We start from the raw sequence: 21,180 nt of genomic DNA, 5'->3' as shown, positions 1-21,180 counted from the left end.
GTGTGACCTCAGCCCTGGACACCTGGCCTCCTGGCCTCCAGCCCCGGTGGCTCAAACCCCCTCGGCCTCCTCGCCCCCAACACGCCTCCCAGCCCTGCTGCCCCCCGAGGCCCTGGTGGAGCAGGGGGTCGAGGGCCAGGCTCCTGGGGTCAGAGCCCTCCCGCCCTTCGCAGCCGTGGGGCCTGGGGAGAGCCCCTCCTCTCTGTGCTCTGGTTCCCTCCACGGTCCCAAGACTTCAGGACAGACAAGTGGACCAACGAACGTGCCAATGTCCTGTGGTCCAGCACACAGTAAATGCTCAGTAAACATCAGCCGGTCTTACTTAGGGTTCTAACCAAGTTCCCCAGATTGTCCCTTCTCCTGCCACCACCCGATCATCCCTGGTCATGGTGGGCCAGCCCCAGTCCCCAGGGAAGGAGGCAGGTCGCTGAGCAGCGGGAATCGGGTTCTGCCACCGTCATGATGGACACTTGAAATGGAAATTAAACTTGGTTTAGAGGATTAAAGAGGCTGCTCTGTGTGCACAGCAGCGACGCTGGTGACCAGAGATGAGTGACAGTGACCGTCAGGGAGTGACAGAGACCACGGAGCCGTCCGGTTTCCAGGCTCCGAGCAGCCCAGGACGGCTGGGTACCATTCGGAGTCTACCTGTCCATGCCTGGGGACGAGTTCCTGGAGATGACCGGGGTCAAAGGGCAGGAAGTGCCCGAACCCTTGGCCCAACACGGAAGCCCCGTCCTCAGAGGCAGAGTGTCCACGGCCTCCCGCGTTAGGGACAGCCCCCTAACGCTCGCCAGGGGGTGGGCGGCACCTGCTCTGGCCCATTCTTCTGCTCTTTGGTTCCTGCGGCTGCGGCTGCACCAGCTCAGGGAGGTCAGAGTGGAAGGTCCAGGACCTGCCTTGCAGCCCCGCCCAGCAGGGGGCGCCAGCGGGCAGGGGACGGAGGGGAGCGGTGTGTCCCGCCTCCTCCTTCCTGGTCCCCTACCTCCCTGGCTGGCCGTGTGGCTGGCCTCAGGAGGGCCGTGGGGCTTGGAGGAAGCTGCCACCTCCCTGGGCCCAGGGCTGGCAGGGGTCCCACCAGCCACAGGCTGAATTCTGGAACTTGGCTTGGAGCTCTTGGGTGACAGGGACACTCTCACTCACAGATGTGAAGGAGGACACAGGAGTAAGGTCAGGGGGGCAGGAGCCATTGGGGAAGTGAGCCGGGCAATGGAGACAGGGAGGGCTCTGGTCCCATTCCGATCCACCCAGGATCAAGCGGGGAAACTGGATCAATCCTTGCCTGAAGCAGTACCTACCTTTTATTTTAGAGCCAGTGGACGCTCTTTTCTGGGCCAGCCCTTTGAACTGGGTTTTCTGACACTTGCAACTCAAATTGTAATACAATGTCAGATGTTTCTGCAGGGACAGAGCCTGGTGTGGCACACAAAGGGCACTGGAGAGACCCTGGCCTGGTACCCAGGGGCTAAAGCAGGCACATGAAGCGCACAGACCTCCATACCAGATAATTCGAGGTTCAAATTTCAGTTCCATCTCTTTTGTGCTCTACTGTGTGACCCTGCCCAAGTGTCCTTACCTCTCTGAGCTTCTCCTTGCCCATCTGCAACTGGAGGGGGATAATAACTGCCTTCTCGGGGTTTTGTGAAAAGCCAACTAAGATAAAATGCAGGGGAAGTATTTTCTTAATAAAGTGTCATTGCTGCTTGTTGATGGATTCACAGTAATTTGCAGTAATTTGGATCATCGCCTCCCACGCTGGACCGCGGCGCTGGGGAAGGGCAGTCGCCCTGGTCGGGGTCAACTTCTTTTCCTTACTTAGTTGACATCATGGGTTGAGCTTGGCCTCCCGGGAGCCCGTGGCAAGCTCCCTGGGCAGGGGCGGGGACTCTGTGCTGGGCAGAGAGGCGGGAGCCGTGCCCCCCACACCCTCCTCCAGGAAGGAGGGGCCCTGAGACCTGCCTGAGCTCCTGGAAGCCCAGCAGGGGTCAGCAGGGAGGCCCAGGGCTGCCGCAATGGTGCAGCCGGTCCTGAGCCCACGGGGGAGACCACGGGGGAGACCACGGGGGAGACCACGGGGGCCGGGCTGCCTGCTCTGGTCTCAGAGTCGGTGTCCACAGGGAGCTGGGCATCTGTGCACCACAGGGCACACGCGTGTGCACACACACACACACACGCACACACTGCTGTGCTGCGGGGTTAGAGTGAACACCGCCCCTGGTCCCCACTGTGAGCCATGTCAGGATTCCCACCTGGGTTCCCGGCTGCAGTGGGAGCTGGAGAGAAGCAAGGCCAGGGGCCGGGGGGAGGGCGCGCAGCAGAGGGCAAAGAGGAGCTGGGGAGCCGAGGCCTCTGGTCTGGACTGGGGATCCCGGCTGCTGGGACTGGACCTCGCAGCCGAGCCCAGAGGGCGAGGGTCCTGAGAAGGCTGGAGGGACCTGGAACCTACCAGACCTGGGTCAGAAACAGGAGAGTGGGAAGGGTTCGCCTCCCTGGGTACCACACACAGCAGTGGGCCGCAGAAGCGGGGCTCAGAGAGGCCGGGCAGCTTGCCTGGGGACCCCCAGCCGGGCCGGGAAAGCCTGGGAGACTTGGAGCCTGCGTCTCCCTCTCAGGGTCTCCATTCAGAAGCAGTGGACACCGCAGCACAGGCCCCCTCCCCTCTCCCTCACAGTCACTGCCAGTGGTCCCTGGTCACAGGCAGCAGGTGGCCCCACATCTGTCTCTGGAGGCTGAGCTGAGAAATTCTGCTCACCTACCCCCTCTATGGGCAGGGAGGCCCGAGGCTCAGGGCACCCACTGCACGGAAGAGGACACCGAGGCTCACAGAGGACCCTGGCCCACCTGACACCTAGCTAGCAGATCCCAAGTCTGTCCCCACCTCCGTGACCCAGAACTTCCGCTTCAAAGCTGGAGACCACAGATCCTCCCAGAGGGCCGCTCATCTGCCCAGGTGGTGAGGCCCAGGGCTCCCGCAGGAGTGGGTTTCTCCGAGGCCAGAGGCCAGCGCACCTCCTCCTCTGAGGCTGGTGGAGGCAGAGGTGACAATTTACAAGCACTTGGGGGGCTGGGGGACCGTCTCTGCAGACACCAGCACCTCCAGCAGCAGTTTAACTTGGTGGTCCTTCCCTCCCTCAGCCTCCCTCCCTCCCCACCGCCACCCGCCCGCCAGGCCTCCTCCGCTCCCCAGAAACGCGCCCAGCACTCGGGAGGGCTCTCAGAAGTGCTCAGCCGGCTTCTCCCTGGGCCCCAGGGCGCCTTGGCCACCGTCCCTCCCTGTCCTCACAGCCTTCCAGGACTCGGGGCTGGGAACGTGGCCTCAGGGGTGACGTGCTGGGTGGCTGACGGGCCATCAGCAGGACCAGGGTGCAGGAGGACCCCAGCTCCACGGGCACCTCTGCGGGGCTGGGACGTGCCTGTGACCGCCGTGGAGCTCCCTGTCCCCCAGGGCCTCACCTGTAAGGAGGTACATAGCAGGTCTGCCAGTCGCACTGTCGCGAAGTGTCAGTACCACCCGCCAGTCACGTCCCGAGCGCATGGGGCTGAGCCGCCTGTGCCAACCGTCACGACACGTAACCCCAGGAGTGTCCACTTGACTCTTCTGCCACCTGCCTGCCCCAGAGACCCGCCCAGCTTGGCCTGGACCCCGCTCAGGCCTGTCCAGCTCTGCAGCCTCTCCGCCGGGGCCTCTCCCTGCTGGTGGCTGCCCCTGGAGCCGCCTCCCCACACCCGCAGAGAGTGGGCTGCCCTCGCCCAGTGTCCAGCGAGCCCCTGAGTTGAGACCAACACTGAGGTGGCTGCTGCCCCGGGCCCTCCGCAGGGTCAGGCTGAGGCCACTCCCACACGCGGGCTTGGCTGCCCCCAGCTCCCTGCCTGCTGGTCCCCTGGCTCCTGGGAGCACAGGTCCCACCCACATCCTCATGTCCCCTCAGCCCCCTGGACAGTGGCTCCAGTCTGTCCAGCCCTCTCCATGCGGGGCACTGCCCACAGAGGGGCACCCGGTGGCATGGGTGACAAAGTGTGAGGGCCAGCCAGGGAAGAATTCTAAGGGGGCGAAGCTGAGGCTGAGCGCCCAGGGATCCCTGGCTGCTGGACGCCTGGCCTCCCCTTGCGCCCACGCAGGAGCCATAAATGTCCAGCAGCGCGCGGCTTTAGTGCCCAGGCCTCGAGCTGCATAAACAGGTCGTAAAATTTAAAGGCAAAGCAGGCTGGGCCCCGGGCGGCCCCACGGACATCCAGATGGAGGTGGGAGCTGAACGGAGGGGGCCGGGGAGGGGGCCGCAGCCACAGTGAGGCGGCCCAGGAGGAGGCGACCTGGCCCGTGGACACCTGCCTGAGCCCCTGTGCTGTGTGATCCCTTGATCTGAAATGCTGGCCTGGGAGTGGCCCACGCCTGGGCACACCTCACACCAGGGGGTTCCCGGTCTCCACTGTGCAGCGAGAATTGGCCCTCCCTCCGCTGGTGAGAGGGGACGCCACCAGGACAGTGCAAGGAAGGTCCTGGTCCTCTGGAGCCGGCTCTCCACAGGGGAAAACCCAACTAGCCGTCTGGAGACAGCAGGAGGGTGCAGAAGGCCAGCCTGCTCTTGTCCCCTCCCTCCCAGCACTCCCTGCTGCCAGCCACAGGCGTCCAGCGCCTCCCACCTCCCTCCACTGAGGACTGGGCAGCCCCGCCAGGAGCTGACTGCAGGCCCCTGAGCCGCAGGCCCCGGTTCAAATCCACCTGATTACTAGCTGGTGGCTGCGCCTGCAGCTCTTCCTCCTCGGCCCCTGGAGTCACCTTTCTGTAAAATGGGACAATGACGGTCCCTAGCAGAGTCACTGGGGAGTCAGGGAGGCTGCGGCCCAGCTAAGCCCACCGCAAGGACCGAGGCTGCTGTTGTGCTTCTGACCATTTTTCTGTTTTTGCCAACAGTGAGGGCGCTCCGCGGCGCACAGAAGGAGATCCAGCCGGTCAGCAGCAGGGGCGAAGGCGGGCAGGGCCTCCCAGGGAACCAGTCCACTAGAGGGGTGGGCGGGGGAGGGGAGGCCTGCAGGGCTCAGGGACAGGAGCCAGACACGGAGCCAGGCGGGACCCCAGGGCCTCATTGGGAGATGCCCTGGGAGTCACCTGGCCAGGTCACTGCCGGGATCCACGGAGCTGACGCCGGACGCCAGCTCTAACTCAGAGCAAGCCGTGGACACGCTGTCTGTGTGTAGGTTTGTGCCTGCGCGTGGGGTGTGGGCCTCTGGTTGCTGGATGAGCGGGCACCGCTGACCGTTCTCTGTCCAGTCTCCCAAACCAGAGGCACGATGCCACCCATCGGGGGAGCAGCCTCGTTAGCCCCCTGCCGTCCTCTGCTGTCGGGATGGCCGCCCCCGCTCCCCTGGAGAGCTGCCACCAACTCCTCGGGGCCTCCCTGCCATCAACCTGACCCCCTCGAATATCTCATTTACAGAAAGAAAATTCATTAACTAAATTGGGGGCATTCTGCCGCGGGGCGCAGCGGTTCGCAGCCACAGAAGAAATGAACGGGGAGGAGCCTGGAGCAGGGCGGCCTCTGATTGGCTGAGGCGCCGAAGGCTGCGGCACGCCCCCCTCCAAAAAGTCCTGGGGCCCCGCGGCCCGGGAGGGGCAGGGCGACGGTCACGGTCACGCTCAGCCCCGGACGGTGGCAGGGCCGGAGCCCCCACAGCAGCGTGGCCAAGCTGCCTCCAGGACACTGGAACCTGAGTCCAGCCGCTTCCGCTTCATTAAGCAGCCGGCACAGGCCCCCAGGAAGTGTCCTAATTAAGTGACCACGGTAGCTGGCTTAAGTTAATTTGATAAAGATAATGAAGTTCCGCGGACCAGAGCTGACCGTGCTTCCGAGAGCAGCTGCCCTGAGGCCCGAGCTCTGGGGACGAGGATCTGGGGAGAGGGGAAGGGGCCTGTGGGCGGTGGTTTGGGCCGCTCTCCTCCCCGCCCAGGTGCACATGATTCTCTGGAGGCTGAAGGACCTCGGGATCCATCTGGTCCTAAAGGTCTCCAAAGAAACTTCTGCCACATGCTAAGGGATTCTAGTCACCTCAGAGCCTGGGTTTCCTCCCGGGGTCATGAGCATGGCCATCCTGATCCCAGCTCTGCTTAAGAGAGATGACACACCCAAGGCACTGGACAGGTGTCTGAGTATATGACAGTCCCTCGATGCCCGTGGTTTTTATCACTAAAGTAAAATAATGGAAGCGCCCATCCACCCGGGGCATCCACTGGCTTTTTTGGATAAATCATTGCTGCGGACTCTCACGAGCTCCTCTCTCATCCCAGGCCTCCTGTTCCCGTTGAGATTCAGAGTGGAAGGACTGGGTCAAGGCCACACGTCTGGAAAACTCAAGTTGTAGCTCTTCTGACCCTGAAGCAAAGATCATCCACGAACTAGAGAAGGGCCCTGTGCGGCCGGCTGCGGGAGGCTGTGGTCACGTGGGTGCCACCCTCCTTCGTCAGTTCTGTCCTCCTGATCCAGACGTGCTGCCAGGGAGCATCAACCCCAAGTTCATGCTGGGGCCGGAAGGACTGTCAGAAGAGGGTCCGGAGACCAGGGTCGGGCACTGCTCAGCCGTCAAAGCCTGTGCACCAACTTGCAGCCTCCCTGAGCCTCTCCGTGGGCACAGCGTTCCCGTCTGTAGGCGGGGAGGAAGGTTCAGACTCAAAGACGTTCCTAGCCCAGTGCTCCTCGGATCCCCCTCTGAGCCACCTGGTCTTAGTTTGGGGGAATCCCGCCCCCTGCACAGATGCCCATGGAACTGACACCTCCTGCGTCACTTCTCCCCGGAGTGCAGCGAGCAGCACCTAGATGGCGGGCGTCACAGAGTCCTGCAAACTGAAGCTCTCCGTGGGATGTAAAGTCCCGCAGGGGGGCACGTGACAACAGCTGCTCAGCCAGCAAGAATGACAATGTCAGTGCGAAGCCCTTCTGCCCCTTGCTGTAATCCGGGGAGATGTGTTGAGTGTCTAATTAGCAAAGTATTAGATAATTGTTGTAATCTGGTCTATTCCCTCCGTGACAGCCTCTGCCGCGATGTCCCACTTCAAGCCTGAGCTGCTGGGAGCATCGGTTGATAACCGTAATACAGACAATGAAAAATCAAACCCGAGTCATGGGAGCTCCCGCTAAATTGATTGAGGACAGAAGGAGTGATTGGGTCTCCCTGGCCTTCCCTGCCTCCGGCCTCTGCCTCGCTGTGCCCCAGAGAAGTGACGCACGGAGAGGGGGGATCGGCGGCTCTCCGAGCCAGGGACCTCACCTCTCGCCTCTCAGCTGCTCCCACCTGCACAGGGATCGGGAGACCCTGCCCGAGGCCACGTTGGAAGTTCAGGGAGGAAGAGGAGGGCTCCAAGGCACCCGCCTGGGCCTCTGCACCGCGCGGTTCCTTCCGTTTCTCAAGAGAACAGAGCCTCGGAGATGGAAAGCGCCATCCGCGCCGTTGAGCTCTGACCAGGAAAAGGGAAGGAGCTGGCCGAAGCAGATCCCAGCAGTTCACCCCCAACTTCAGGGAAAGGGACACTTACTAGCTCAGGAACCCAGAAGTCCAGAGGGAAGCTGGGCGCAGTTCCCCGGTCCCGCAGCCCTGCCGGCCCCCAGCTCCGGCGGCCGCGGGAGTGGGCTCCGCTCACCACCCCCATCTCACACATGGAGCTCGGGCCTCTTGAACCTCACGCCCAGAGAAACATGCAAATGGATGCAAATGAGGCCCTGATTTATGCAAAACAGTCTATAAATGTGTGTCCCTGGATTTGCCAAAGCAAAAAGACTTGTCACCTAATTCAGCAGAAATAACAGAGGAAGAAGAATGTGTGTGTCCCTCAGAGTTGGGTTCAGACCAGAAAGAAAACACCTTCTGGAACGGAGATGAGGGAGCCCTGGCCACTCTGGGCCACACGGCCTCTTGGTCCCCAAACCAAGAGCCCCACATCTCTGGCCTCACAGCGGTGCCCAGTTCCCCTGAGGTCGAGCACCTGGACTCCCCTGCCTGGCAGATGGCTCCTGCTCCCCAGCCTCAGTCCCTGCCCACGGCCACGCCCCTGCCCATGGCCACGCCCTGCCCGCCCACAGCCTTGTGCTCACAGCAGGTGAGGCCGAATGCGGGTGTCACCGGGCGCCTCCCGGTGCCAGTGCTGAGCACTCTGAACACAGCGTCTCCATCTACCCCGGTGCCAGCCCAGGTCAAGCATATGGCCAGCAACTTACAGAGGGGACGGCGGCCGGCGAGGACGGAGCACTGGGAGGGAGCCCCAAAGCCACCTGCCTCCTCCCCTTTTCCACCTGTGCGTGCCTGGAGCCTGGGGCTGCGCTCCAGGAGGCAGGGATCACATCTGCCCGGAGCCCAGCCCGGAGCCACACACAGTGGCCGGCTCCCGGATCCTGGGGCAGCCCCTCCCAGACCTCAGCATTGCTACACATGGACGCCTCCTCGCTCTGGGCCACTGACGGGGCTGCTGGACGTCCTCCCACATGCAGCCTTTATGAGTGGCACAGGGGTCCTGAGCCGGGGGTGGAGGGAACTTTGTTCCACTTCGGGCCCCTCCCAGCTAGGCCAGGGGGCTGGGCGCTCTCTGAGCTCTGCTGACGCCATGTTTGTTTGACTTGGGACACAGGCGGACACCTGTCGTCCTCCCACGTGAGACCATGGCTCTCCGTTGATGAGAGCCCTCTGTGAGCCCCGAGTTCCTCTACGTCCATCCCCAGCTGCTGGGCCATCTGAGCTGTTGATACCCAGGTTCTACAAGAAGAAACCCAGGTCTTCTGTTGGCACCCGGCACCTGCTCTCACCCTGGGTCCTGGGGCAGCAGAGTGGAGAGAATGGGGCTGAAAATGGTCTCGCGTGGTGGCCGAGGCAGGGGGAAGGAAAGGACGTGGAGTCAGTCATCCAGGGGCCCTTCCTGCTCCGTGTGACCCTGAGCCAGATGTCACCTGCTTCTCTGCAAAGCAGGGGCAATAGGACCTCCCTGGGGGCAGCCGGGACTGTCCTTGTGGTCAAGGAACGAGGCACTCTCCACCTGGACTAGCATCGGACAGGACACAACAAACAGGTGACAATGTCAGAACTTGGGTCCCCCGATGGGAGGTCCAGTCCCTGCTGCACCATGGAACCTGTCCTGCAGCCCTGGGGCCCCAGAACTCCTCACCGTTCCCGCTGGTACCTGCACCTGCGAGGGTCTAGCTGCCTGCCTCGGGGGGCGCCCCTCCGGCCCGGAGAGCTGCTGCGGGTTCTGTGGACAGGAAAGTGGCCGGCACCAGCTCAGGTGATGTATGAATTTTCCTCAATTTACACACCCCGCCTCTCGCCATCTCCCTGGGAAGGTGTGACTGAGGGCTCAGGGGAGCTGGCCGCGGGTCATTACGTCTGCATTGTCGGAAGGTTCTGCTCTGCGTCGGGATTAGGTTTCCTCGGGGTTGAGGGGCCTGTCTGCCCCCGCAGGGGGGAGCGCACCAAGGACAGGGGCTTGTCTCCCATTTCAGCCCAGGGCATCTCCCACCAGAGGGACACTCCTCCGTGGACAGGAGGTGTCCCCATCAGGCCAGGGTCTCCAGGCAGAAGTGCTGTCCACACCCCCCGGGGACTAGCAGCAGCCCCATCCAGTTAGGTGATAGGGCCCCGTGTCCGCCACCAGTCCAGCAGCTCCTGGAGGAAAGGACACCCCCTCCGTCAGGCCGGGGACATTCCGGGTGGTGGCTCGTCTCACCCATCAGACTGGTAGACCAGGTAAGCAAAGCTCAGACGCTGTCCTGGAGTGGCCACCCTCACCGCCCCCACAGAAGCCCCGGGACAGCGGGGGATCTCCTGGGCTGAGTGGGCGTACACTGGGCTGTCCAAGGGGCAGCGGCAAGCTGGGGTCACAGGCAACAGTTGGTGACCGGAAGGCCTGTCCCTTCTGAGGGGGGAGAGGGCTGTGCCCAGACACCTGGCGAGGCTCAGGCCGCAGGACGGCAGCCGGGGTGTCCTCCCAGGACCAGGCACGCGCAGAGTGGCTGGTCCCGCGGAGCTGGTCCTCACCGCAGGCTGTGCGTGCCCCAGGGAGCCCGCACCAGGGGCCTCCCGCCTGCCCCTGGCTCGGTCAGCTCGGGGCTCACTGAGACAGGCAGGAGCGGAGCAGGACTGCGCCACACCCAGCACACGCTGCGCCCAGGGGGCCATGAGGAGGACGCGTCGCTGGCCTGTCCAGCCCCACCACAGTCAATACGTGTCAGAGTCGGGATTCAAACCCAGGTCTGAGCGACTCCCCAGCGCTCCCCGCTGAGCCGCCCCCGCCCCCCCCCCAGCCTTCCATGTCACCCTCACTACCAGCGTCCTGTGTGCTGGACGGCATTCCTCGGGGACAGGGACAATCTTATATCCTGGTGACTGTGGCCGACTGTGAGGCACAGCAAGCTATTTAGGCAGTGGGGACAGTCTGGGATCTAAACCCAGGTTCATTTTTATCCTCTATAACCTCCATGAGCTGATGTCTCCCAGCCCCAGCCCCAGGCCCAACCCCAGCTCCAGCCCCACGAGGCAATGCCATTAGCACACTGTGTGCAAGTGTGTGTGTGAGTGTATGAGTATTTGTGCGTGTGTGCATGGGTGTGAATGTGTGTGTGCATGAGTGTATGTGTGTGTGTGTGAGTGTGAGTGTGTGGATGTGTGTGTTTGTGTGAGTGTATGAGTATTTGTGTGTGTGTGCATGAGTGTGAATGTGTGCATGTGTGTGTGTGCATAAGTGTATGTGTATGAGTGTGTGTGTTGCATGTGAGTACATGCATGTGTGTATGTGTGCATGTGTGTGTGTATGGGGTGTGTGCGTGTGTGTGAGTGTGGGTGTGTGAGTGTGTTTCCCAGGAAGGGGTGTCGCAATCTGAATGCCTGTGTCCCCTCGGTGCCTGTGTGGCCGCTCTAACTCCTGATGACATAATCGGAGGTGTGGCCTTTGGAAGGTGCTTAGGCCCTAAGGGTGAGGCCTCTGAGGGGATGTGTGAGTCCAGAGCTTCCTCTCTCTGCCGTGCAACGCGGCAGGACAGCGGCCACCTGCAGGCCGGGAGATAGGGAATCTGCCAGAGCCTGGGCCTCCAGGCCCCGGACTGTGGGGACCAGCGTCCCTGGGAGCACGGCGCAGGCTGGGACTTGTTGCAGCAGCCGGCTGCCCACCTGGGGACCTGCAGCAGCACACCCTGCCCCGGCTGCTCCCCTGCCCACTCCCCCTCGTCAGGGTGCAATGGCCTCACCTCCCACGTGAGAGACGGAAACCTGAATCCTCATCTCAGGGTGGCCTCCGGGGGACCCAGTCCCAGCCACTTCCCGTCACCAAGCAGGAGCAGAGGGTCCAGGGCGCTGAGGGCTGCAGGTCTGCCCTCCCCCGACAGGGACCCCCTTTGGCAGCAAGTGGCCAACAGGTGGCCCAGAGGGGTCCAGCCTGAGGTTGGGCACAGCAGGGCCCCTGAGGGGAGGGGCCCCCGTCCCACAGCTGGGGTCGTAAAGCCCGGGGGAAGCCGGAGAGGTTGGGGGGGCTGAGGGCACTCAGTAGGCTCTGCGCCCTGATATGCGGCTGGGTGGAGGAGACCGAGGTGGGGTCCAGGCCCACGGGGCTGGGAGGTCCTGGGGGTGAGCTGGGCTCGGGGACCGTGGGGCTGGGGCAGTGCGGACACTGCAGGTGAGACCAAGGCCCAGGAGGTCTGCAAGGACGGGGGACTCCCGGCAGGACATCCAGGGACAAGGACAGGGGACTCCCGGCAGGACATCCAGGGACAAGGACGGGGGACTCCCGGCAGGACATCCAGGGACAAGGGGAGCCAGCCCAGCAGAAGGCCAGGCCCCACGGCCCGTCCCCAGCTATTGGCACCTCTGGGCCCCCAGCCAGGCGGGGGCTGAGGAGAGGAGGGGAGGGGACGTTGGCCTCAGGCCGCGTCAGCCCCAGGAAGCAACGGAAGCCCCAGAGAGGCTGTCACCTCTGGTGACCAGCGGGGCGGGGGTGTGGCTCTGCACAGAGCGCCTGCGGGCTTCTGAGGCATGAAGCGTAGGGCGTGAGCCTGCCCAGGCCCAAGCATGAGGTGACCAGAGGACTTTGGCGGTCACCGAGAGTTTCCATCTTTGCTATGGTCATCCGAAGGTTCATGGCCAGAAGCTTGGCCCAGCTAAGGTGACGTGGGGCCTGGTGGGAGGTGACTAGGTCACGGGACCTCAGCATCACCATGGGGACTTTGGCATCATGAAGGGATTCAAGCTGGTCTCACAGGACTGGGTCATCTAATGGGACTGATTCGTTCCTGCTAGGATGCGTGGTTATAAGTGAGCAGACACCCCCATCCCTCTTCTGCAGACACTCCCACCACGGGACACCACCTGCCACAAGGCCTGTCCTACAGCTGAGCACAGGCCAGCACCATGCTCTTGGACCTGCAGAACTATGAGCTAAATAAACCTCTTTTCTTTACAAACTATCCACCCTCAAGTATTTTGTTATAGCCACACAAATTAGACTAAAACAGTGGGCCGTGCCTTCCCAGCAGCCCTTGTGCTTCCTGTTCATCTCCCAGGGATTGTGGCACTGGCCTTCCCAGACCCTGGCCCCTCAGGACTCCTCCCTGAAGGCTGCTCCCTTGGCGAGGTCATCCAAACCCATGGCTGAAGGTGCCCTGAGGTCCTGAGCCTGGACTTATGTGCATCTGGGTTGTTGCACAGCTCTTCCTGGGTGTCCTGGTCCCACATGTCCCCTGTCCTCCATGGAACATTGTCTATTGAGTGGCCAAAAATGACTTTAAAACATAAGGCAGCCGTGCGAGGTGGTGCACACCTGTAATCCCAGCAGCTTGGGAGGCTGAGGCAGGAGGATCGTGAGTTCAAAGCCAGCCTCGGCAACAGCAAGGCGCTCAGCAACTCAGTGAGACCCTGTCTCTAAATAAAACACAAAATAGGGCTGGGGCTGGGGCACAGTGGTCGAGTGCCTTGAAGTCCCCAGTCCTCCCTGCTGCAAAAAAATGAAGACATATGGTGTCGCTCTGTGCTCAAAACCTTCCAAGGACTTCCTGTGTCATGGAGTGAAAAGCCACATCTCCCATGAGCAGGACGCCCCGCCCTCTCTCTGCTCCCTCCAGGTTGGCTCCAGGGCGCAGCCTCCTGGCAGCCCCCCAGCACTTCCTGTTTCCGGAGCAGGAATAGCATGTGACGTGGGTTTTTAATTTGTGCTGTTCCCTTCTGTCCCTGCCAGCGGCACACAGGCAGGATGAGCGTGGCACGTGTCTTGTTCACCACAAGGTACCCAGCACCCACTTGAACCTGGCACATGACAGGTGTCCCCAAAATGCTGAATGGTGACACTTGGTTCCCACAGCAGGGAACCATTATCCATTTACTGAGACACGAGAGGTTCCAGTTCCCCTGTCACACAGCCAGTCAGTGGCGAAGCAGAGGGGCACTCTGGTCTGCTGTCTGCTAAGTGTGGCTCCGGAGGTGGCGTCTGGGGGGACACACTTCCTGGGTGAGCTGCTCACATCCCTGAGCTGCTGGGACCCCTCCCTGCAGAGGGGGGAGCAGAAGCCCACAGTCACAGAGCGGTCGTGACCGGTAGCTGCACCGAGGACTGGCGCTGGCGGCCGCTGCCATCCGTTCAGGGACGTGCCTGCTGTCTGGCCCCGTCCTCCCCGTCTGCTGGCAGCGCAGCCAGGGCCCAGCCTCTCGGCACCTCCGCCTCCAGGGCCTCCCTCGGCAGCGTGGTCCTCGTGTCCAGGGTCCAGAGGGCCCACAGAGCGCCCAGACGCCGGCTGCCGCCCCACAGGGGAAACTTCTTCCCAAGAACAGGCTGCCACCCTCACTGGGACAAGGACAGAGGACCAGCCACAGGCTTCCACGGGAGGCCACTCCAGGGCTTGTCCAGTGAACCCCTGGCAATTCCGCAAGGCGTCACTTGGCTGAGGGCTCCGAGGCCACGCTGGAGCGCCCAGCAGGTCTTTGGCGGGGCAGGACCTGACGCAGGCCCGAGGGACCCGGAGAGCCACCAGCGCAAGCTCCCTGACCCAACAGCCTCCAGGGACTGGTCACTGCCCCAGGGAAATCCTGTCCAGCGCTTGACCAATGGAATAGATGCAGCCGGGGGGTCCCCTCAATCTGGGGCCTTAGAGAGTCAACTCGAGCCATAATGGAGACCCCGCTTTAACCCACTGGTACTCAAAGGCTCCTCCTCTCCCGCGAGAGGTGGGCAGGGCTTGGGTACAAAACGGGAAGCAGAGGCCCTGGGAAGCTGGGTCAGCTGGAGGCCCAGCGTGTCCATGGGCGGGGAAAGCAGGGCCTCTGGCACACTGGCTCCCGTGGAACGACCTCCTCTCTGTCCCTGCCGGGCCCACGCTGGACCAGCTGGCCTCTGAGAATAAGCAGCCTCTGCGTACACCCCACCCCACGCCTGGGGGTCACCTACCACGGGGCCTGGCACACAGCAGGGACCCAGGGGTTTACAAAAGGTGGATGACTTCGCAGGCCTCCCAGGGTGTCAGGACCCTGGGGACAGACGGCCTCTCCTGGTGGCTTTCCTGCTGCGTCCCCTGCACCTCAGCTTCTAGGCCAGGTAAGAAGTCTGCCTCCTGCTCTAAGTTCTGTGTCACTTCTCAGCATCCTGGTGACGCTGCCACTCAACGTGGAGGAGAGGACAGATGGGTGGGTGGACAGACACAGACGACAGAGGTGGACGGGTGGGAAGATGGAGGGAGCTGCTGCCTTGGGGGCAGTGGCTTTGGCTCTGGGTCTCCCTACAGGCAGCTCTGAAGTCCAAGGATGGGCAACCCGGAGGAGGAAGGAGCCCGCCTGGCAGGCCCGCCCCAGCCAGGGCTCTGCTCCTGCTGCCCAGACCCCAGGGTCCTCCCTTGGATCCAAGGCAGCCCCTCCCTCCCCCATTCTGTGGCCACATCCATGCCCCAGTCCCCAGACCCACCTGCACTGGCAGCGGGCAGCTCAGGGGCCTGGGGCTAGCCTTCCTACCGGCCTCATGCTGTTCCAGAACCGATTCTGGCTTCCTCCAAAACATGGTCACAAAAGCACCTCCCAAGGGCCCCCCAGCAGAGAGAGCTTTCTGTGACAATGAGGACAGCAGACCTGAGCCATTCGGCTCACCCCCGGGGCGCTTCCCGCACTCTTGCAACGTGGCTGTGGTGACAGAGGCGCTGGGCTGCTCACCGGGTGCAGCTCCAACCAATCTGGAAATTAACCGGCCACGTGCAAGTCTGGCAGCGTCCGAGGGCGGCTCTGGCCAGTTCCTGGAGGGGCCTCCTTAACAGCAGGGCGCCCGGTCCCCAGCCCCTGCTGCCCCTCTGCTCGCCCCAGCGCATCTCAAGAAGGAAACTGCAGTGCGCGGGCCGCCGAGCGCCTGCTTTATTCCAGCACCTCGGCCGCTATGTACAGACCGCATTTACACAGAATATACAGCATATGTACCTATTTATAGGGCGCGCGCCCGCCGCGCGCTCCCCACCCGCGCGCTCCCCGCCCGGGGGCCGCGCCGCGCTGGGCTTTCCAGGCAGCCGCGAGGTCTCGCTTCTCGATTTTAAAAAGGAGTTTCCTCCAGACACGTCCTCCCTCCCAGCCCCGGGACCCCTCCCACGCTCTCTTTGGACCTCGGGGGACCTTCTGCTCCGCTGAAGCAGTGGGGGCGGATCCAGCCGTGGCACAGCCCCGCCAGGTCCCTGGGTCCCGGGCTGCAGAGGCCCGCGGTGGCCGCGGCCTCGGATGCGCAGCACTATAGCGTCAAGGGCACCTGCCAGATGAGGAGGGTGCTGTCCGTCTCCCCGCACGGGGCCGGCCTCCCGCCGCCCGCGGTGCTGCCAAAGTTGCGGTAGCCCTGCCCGCCCGAGATGATGGCCACCGAGCAGATCTCCTTGCGGTGCGCGTCCCGAGCGCAGGGCCGGCTGCGCACCCAGACGTCGGGGTCGTCGGCCATCTCGTAGATGGAGCCGTCCTCCTCGCTATGCTCCAGGGCCGAGCCGTCCGTGGGCGCGGGCTCGCGCACGGAGAGCAGGGGCCCGGGCAGGTGGGCCGTGGAGCGCAGGCGGTACTGCAGGAGGACGCCCTTCTTGCGGGTCAGCTCCCGGCCCACGTGGCCGTCGGAGGAGGGCACCGGTTCCTGTGCCTGCCCGTCCGGCTTGTCCTCCTCGGCCCGCGGGCCCTCGGCCTCCTCCTGGTCGCTGCGCAGGATGTCGGGAGCCAAGATGCTAGTCGCCACGGCCAGGAAGGCCACAGGTCCGCAGTGACCGTTGAGGGAGACCATGCCTTTCCCTGTGGGAAATGGGGCACAGGAGGGGGCCGAAGGCCAGACATGAAGGAGGCACCCGTCTCCGGGAGAACCTTCTGGGTGGGTGGTGGTTTGGGGATAACTGCAATCTGTGTTGGCCCCTCCCCGAGGGCCCTGGGTCCGGGGCTGTTTGGGGACCTGACGCATGAGCGTGACCTCAGGTGCCCTGGGGAAACGGTGTGAAGTTCCCTGAGAATTCTCCCAGCTCCTGGTCTCTGCCCAAACCCTGGACCCTGCCCAGCACGCTTCCGGCCTGCCCTCTGCAGCTCTTCCTGGTCCCAGTCCAAGGCCCTACAGTGGCTCCCTCCTGGACCCACAGGGAGCTGCCCGCCTGGCTCTGTGCCCTCAGTCCCTGGAGCTCCCTTCATCAGCCAGCCTATCGCCTGCACCATCTCTGCTCTCAGCCCCACTCACCCCTGGCCCTGCCCTGGCCTTCCGTGACCTCCCTCACACTAACCAAACCCCAAGACAGGCATCTGGGAGCCTGGGAGAGGGGCTTCAGCAGGGGCTGGACCACGCCCAGGGCTGGCTTCCCTTCCTCCCTGTGGGCCCTCGCCCCTCAGACCATCTGGCCACTACTGGGCCCATTTGCCAGATTCACACACCGAGACAGAAAGAAGACAAGAGGCGGTGCTGGCTCCCTCCCGCTGGCTGGAGGCCAGAAGCCACCTCATGCAGAAGGGAGAGGGAGCAGCTGGACACCATTCCCCTCCCCCGCCGCCCGCTGCCCGCCGCCAGGCCTGCCCAGGGTCCTCACCTGTGATCTTGGGGATGCCTTCCAGCCGGGGCACAGGCAGCAGGACGATGACACCCTGGTCGGTGCCCACCCAAAGCAGACCCTGGCAGATCAGGAGGCTGGTGACACACAAGTGCTTCTGGCCTGCAGAGAGGGGGCCAGGTGAGCAAGGGGCCTCCGTGGGGCAGCAGCGGCCTCGGGCCCCACAGGGTGAAGGCTCCTCTGAGCCAGGGAGAAGGGGGACAGTGCTGGGCTGGGGATCGGGGGCCTCCCGCTGATCCTCAATTCCTCCTGTGTGAAGTGGGGCAGCCCCGCAGGGCACGGCACCTGGCCCACGGGAGCACCTGATGCGCGGTCATGCCACCTGACACACGGGGTCAGCCCTGGACAGCCCGTGCAGGTCACAGCCAGCAGGCAAGGCTGGGCAGCCAGGGCAGACCAGGCAGGCAGGTTCCCAACCCGCCAGAGTGACGCAGATGTTGGCACCAGCAGGGCCAAGGGGCGGGGCGGGGCCGGGAAGTGCCCCTGAAGCTGCTTCGAGCTGGGGCTGACGTTCTGCCCACGCGGCGGGCGTTCTTCAGGGGGCACGGCGCACCAGCAGGCCCTGGCCCAGCAGTACAGAGCCACCTCACTGCCCGGGAAGTACCAGGGTGTGGATGGCCAGGCCTCTCTTGGCCGCGCCCTCTGTGCTCTTTCCACTGTGGCAAGAGCGCAAGGGCAGGGCCCCCGGCCCCTTCAGGGGGGAAGCCCAGGTGGGCTGCACACTCGGCCAGCAGCGGGCCCCAGAGCTGGGTGCTGGGGTCCAGCCCTGGCTCTGCCACTTCCTAGCTGTGTGACCTGGGTCAGTCCCAGCCCTCTCTGTGCCATCGTCTCCTCAGCCAGGAGAGGGGACACAAGCAGCCTGGTGCCTATCACTCAGTGCAGAGGCTAGGTGCCATCTGCCGACTTCACTGTGCCAATTCCAGTCAGTGGGGATGGGCACGAGGGGAGCACGGAAGGGGAGGACAGGGGCAGGAGGCCACGTGGAGGGGCTGAGAGGGGCAGGTGTGGCCGTGGGCTCAGGGACAGATGGGATGGACGGCCCTTTCCAAAGGCTTTCTCCTGCCCAAACCCTTCTGCCCGAGAGAGGGATGCACTCCCCTCAAAGGAAACCCAAATCTGTGCCACAGATCCCGGTGACAGTGGTGCCAAAGTGTTGAGCACGTGCCTTCAGGCAGTGTCCTGGAACCTGGGCTGCATCAGTGTCACCAGGAGGCCAGTGACAAGGTGACACAGACACACTTGGAGAAACACTAGGAGTCTCCGCAGCGCACACCTGCTCTGATGGGCCGCGGCCTGGACAGCTGGACGTGTGCCGACGTGCACGTACCCCCTTTCCAGATGCGGACACTGAGGTTCAAAGAGCCCCTGGCCACAGGGTGCACGGAGAAGAGCGGCCTAGGGCTGTGTCCCTGTGCTCCTGGCAGATGGCCTCACCTCCACGGGTGGTTCACGCACTTCCCTGCTGAGCCGAGTCCCAGCGGAAAGCGGTGTGGCCCCGCTACCCAGACAGGATGGTCACCGGCGGGGACACACAGCACAGTACAGCCCACATGCCTTCCTGTCACCCATCCACTTGCTCAGCACCCAGGAGCACCCCAGGTGCCTGCTGTATGCTAATGGCATAGCTGGAACCGCAAGAAGGCCCTGACCCTGAGCAAACACTCTAGAACCTTCTGTGGTGATGGGACATTCTTCTCCATGCTGTCCCCATCAACGGCCATGAGCCACACGTGGCTACTGAAACTGGACCTGTGGCTAGTGGGACTGAGGGAAGGAATTCCTGGCTTTAAGTTCATCATGGCGACTGCACCGGTTGCCGCAGTCCTAGAGAGGGGGGATGGGAAATGAAGAACGTGCTGGGCAGAGGGTCAAACATGGCAATGGGCAGAGTGGGCGCAAGGACTCACCCTGCTTCTTGGAAGCCTGGGGGCCTGTGTGGGGCTGGGAGCTCATAACAAGGGGGATGCGGCAGCACCAAGAGCCAAGCTGTCTCGGGAGATGGCGTGTGCAAAGGCCCTGCGACAGGATGAGCTTAGCCTGTCGGTGCAGCAGAGGAGCCAAGGCAGCTGGGGATGGGACACACTCAAGATGGCAGGAGGGCTGCCCAGAAGGGTGGATGGTTAGGGCAAGAGTCGTGGCCCTTCACTCCAATTGCAGTGAGGAGCTACTGGGTCTAAGCAGGGAAGTGACGTGATGGGACCTCAGGGGATGCTCTCACCACAGTCATGGGGAGCAGAGGTGGAGGAGCAAGGAGACCTGCGCAGGCCTGCAGCTGCATGGCAGTGAGATGAGACATCAGCACATCGGGGTGGGTTCTGAAGAACCACAGACCTGCTGGGCAGGCTAGAGCAGGAAAAGGGACAGGGAAGGGTCAAGGACGACGCCCAGTTTAGCACCTCAAGCTGGTGCGTGGTGCGCTCTAGACAGGGCCGGAGCGGCGGGTTAGGAGCCTAAAGTCCAGAGCGCCATCTGTGGTGGAGATCTTGCCTGGCAGCAGGGCCCTGGGCCCCACTCCAGCATCACAAAAAAGGAGAAGGAGGGGGAGGGGAGGAGGGGGAGGAGGAGGAGGGAGAAGAGGAGGAGGAAGAGGAGGAGGAGGAGGGGGAGGAAGGGGAAGAGGAAGGAGGAGGAAGAGGAGGAGGGAGAGGAGGAGGAGAGGAGGAGGGGAGGAGGGGGAGGAGGGGAAAGAGGAAGAGGAGGAGGAAGAGGAAGAGGAAGAGGAGGAGGAAGAGAGGAGGGGGGAGGAGGAGGGGGGGAGGAGGAGGGGGAGGAGGGGGAAAAGGAAGAGGAGGAAGAGGAGGAGGGAGAGGAGGAGGAGGGGGAGGAGGGGAAAGAGGAAGAGGAGGAGGAAGAGGAAGAGGAGGAGGGAGAGGAGGAGGAGGGGGAGGAGGAAGAGGAGGAGGGGAGGAGGGGGAAGAGGAAGAGGAGGAAGGGGAGGAGGGGGAGGAGGAGGAGGGGGAGGAGGAGGAGGGGGAGGAGGAGGAGGGGGAGGAGGGAGCAGAGGAGGAGGAGGAAGAGGGGGAGGAGGGAGAAGAGGAGGAGGAGGAAGAGGAGAGAGAAGAGGAGCAGGGGGAAGAGAAGGAGGAGAGGGGAGGAAGAGGAGGGGTGGGGGGAGGGGTGGGGGAAGAGGAGGGGTGGGGGAGGGGTGGGGGAAGAGGAGGGGGGAGGGGGGAGGGGAGGGGGAAGAGGGGGAGGGGGAGAAGAGGAGGAGAGGGGAGGAGAGCTTTGTCAAACGTGGGCCTGGGATGCTCATCAGCAGGTGGCACTATCAGCAGGCAGAGGGCAACGTCAAGGCCACAGCCATGGAGCTGGCCCGAGGTGCAGGCACAAACCAGCTGAAGAACAGCCCAGAAGAGCTCGGGACTTGACGCGGCAACCTTCCAGCCCTGCTCTGGTTCAGGAAGGGCAGCCACAGGCAGCGGTGGACCAACCCGAGGCTCCCGGGCCAGCTCCTGTCCCCACCATCCATCTTCTCTGTGGGTGACAGTCAAGGCTGTTGATTACCCCATTCTGCTCTTTGTTTAGGTATCCTCCCCAAAATAAGCTTCACAAGGACAGTGGCTTAGCTCCGTCCTCAGGGTTGGTTCCCTAGCCGCTGGACCAGGACCTTGACTCATGGTGGACACTCAGAAAGGATCTGGGTGAAGGGATGAGAGATGGTTGGGTGGATAGGTGAGTGGGTAGATGGCTGGCTGGCGGGTGGGTGGGTGGAGAAGTGGGTGAGTGGATGATGGGTGGAAGGGTGGATGGTGGGTGGTGGTGGGTGGATGATGGGTGTGTGGGTGAGTAGGTGGATGGGTAGGTGATGTATGGGTGGAAGGGTGGATGGTGGGTGGATGGTGGGTGGTGGTAGGTGGATGGATGGGTGTGTGGGTGAGTAAGTGGATGGGTAGGTGATTTATGGGTGGAAGGGTGGATGGTGGGTGGTGGTGGGTGGATGGAAGCGGGGATGGGATGAGATGGGTGGATGGACAGATGCTGAACACAGAAGGGTAGAAAAGGACATGATGTCAACGTCCCCTTCTCCGTGTGAATTTACACCGGTCAGTACCTCTCCTTGGAGGGTGAGCATTGCAGACTACCTTGCTCAGCTTTACGGTTCTTAGGAAGTGACGTACACTATATTTCACACACTGCTGCG

General features: G+C 63.1%; 1 protein-coding gene and 1 long non-coding RNA gene across 19 annotated transcripts in view; one reads left to right on the top strand and one right to left on the bottom strand.

Annotated features, from left to right (window-relative positions):
• The first annotated feature begins 5,031 nt into the window (after positions 1 to 5,031).
• On the top strand, positions 5,032 to 12,428 carry LOC144367901 (uncharacterized). Its single transcript, XR_013427520.1, has 2 exons — positions 5,032 to 9,720; positions 10,033 to 12,428. It is a non-coding gene; the product is annotated as an uncharacterized LOC144367901 (long non-coding RNA).
• A 2,893-nt stretch (positions 12,429 to 15,321) lies between these two features.
• Positions 15,322 to 21,180, bottom strand: part of Arhgef10l (Rho guanine nucleotide exchange factor 10 like) — a 124,406-nt gene continuing 118,547 nt past the window's right edge. For all 18 annotated transcript variants that reach the window (XM_078025412.1, XM_078025410.1, XM_078025415.1 and 15 more), the window contains 2 exons: positions 17,019 to 17,141; positions 15,322 to 16,245 (listed from right to left, as the gene is read on the bottom strand). In XM_078025412.1, the coding sequence (XP_077881538.1) occupies positions 15,710 to 16,245; positions 17,019 to 17,141 (659 nt within the window). In that variant the 3' untranslated portion in view covers positions 15,322 to 15,709. The remainder of the gene's footprint in view (positions 16,246 to 17,018; positions 17,142 to 21,180) is intronic.

The sequence above is a fragment of the Ictidomys tridecemlineatus genome, chromosome 11 (assembly GCF_052094955.1).
Source record: "Ictidomys tridecemlineatus isolate mIctTri1 chromosome 11, mIctTri1.hap1, whole genome shotgun sequence".
Taxonomy (NCBI): Eukaryota; Metazoa; Chordata; class Mammalia; order Rodentia; family Sciuridae; genus Ictidomys; species Ictidomys tridecemlineatus.
The sequence above is the reverse complement of the archived record's forward strand: the minus strand, read 5'-3'. Positions and strand labels throughout refer to the sequence as shown.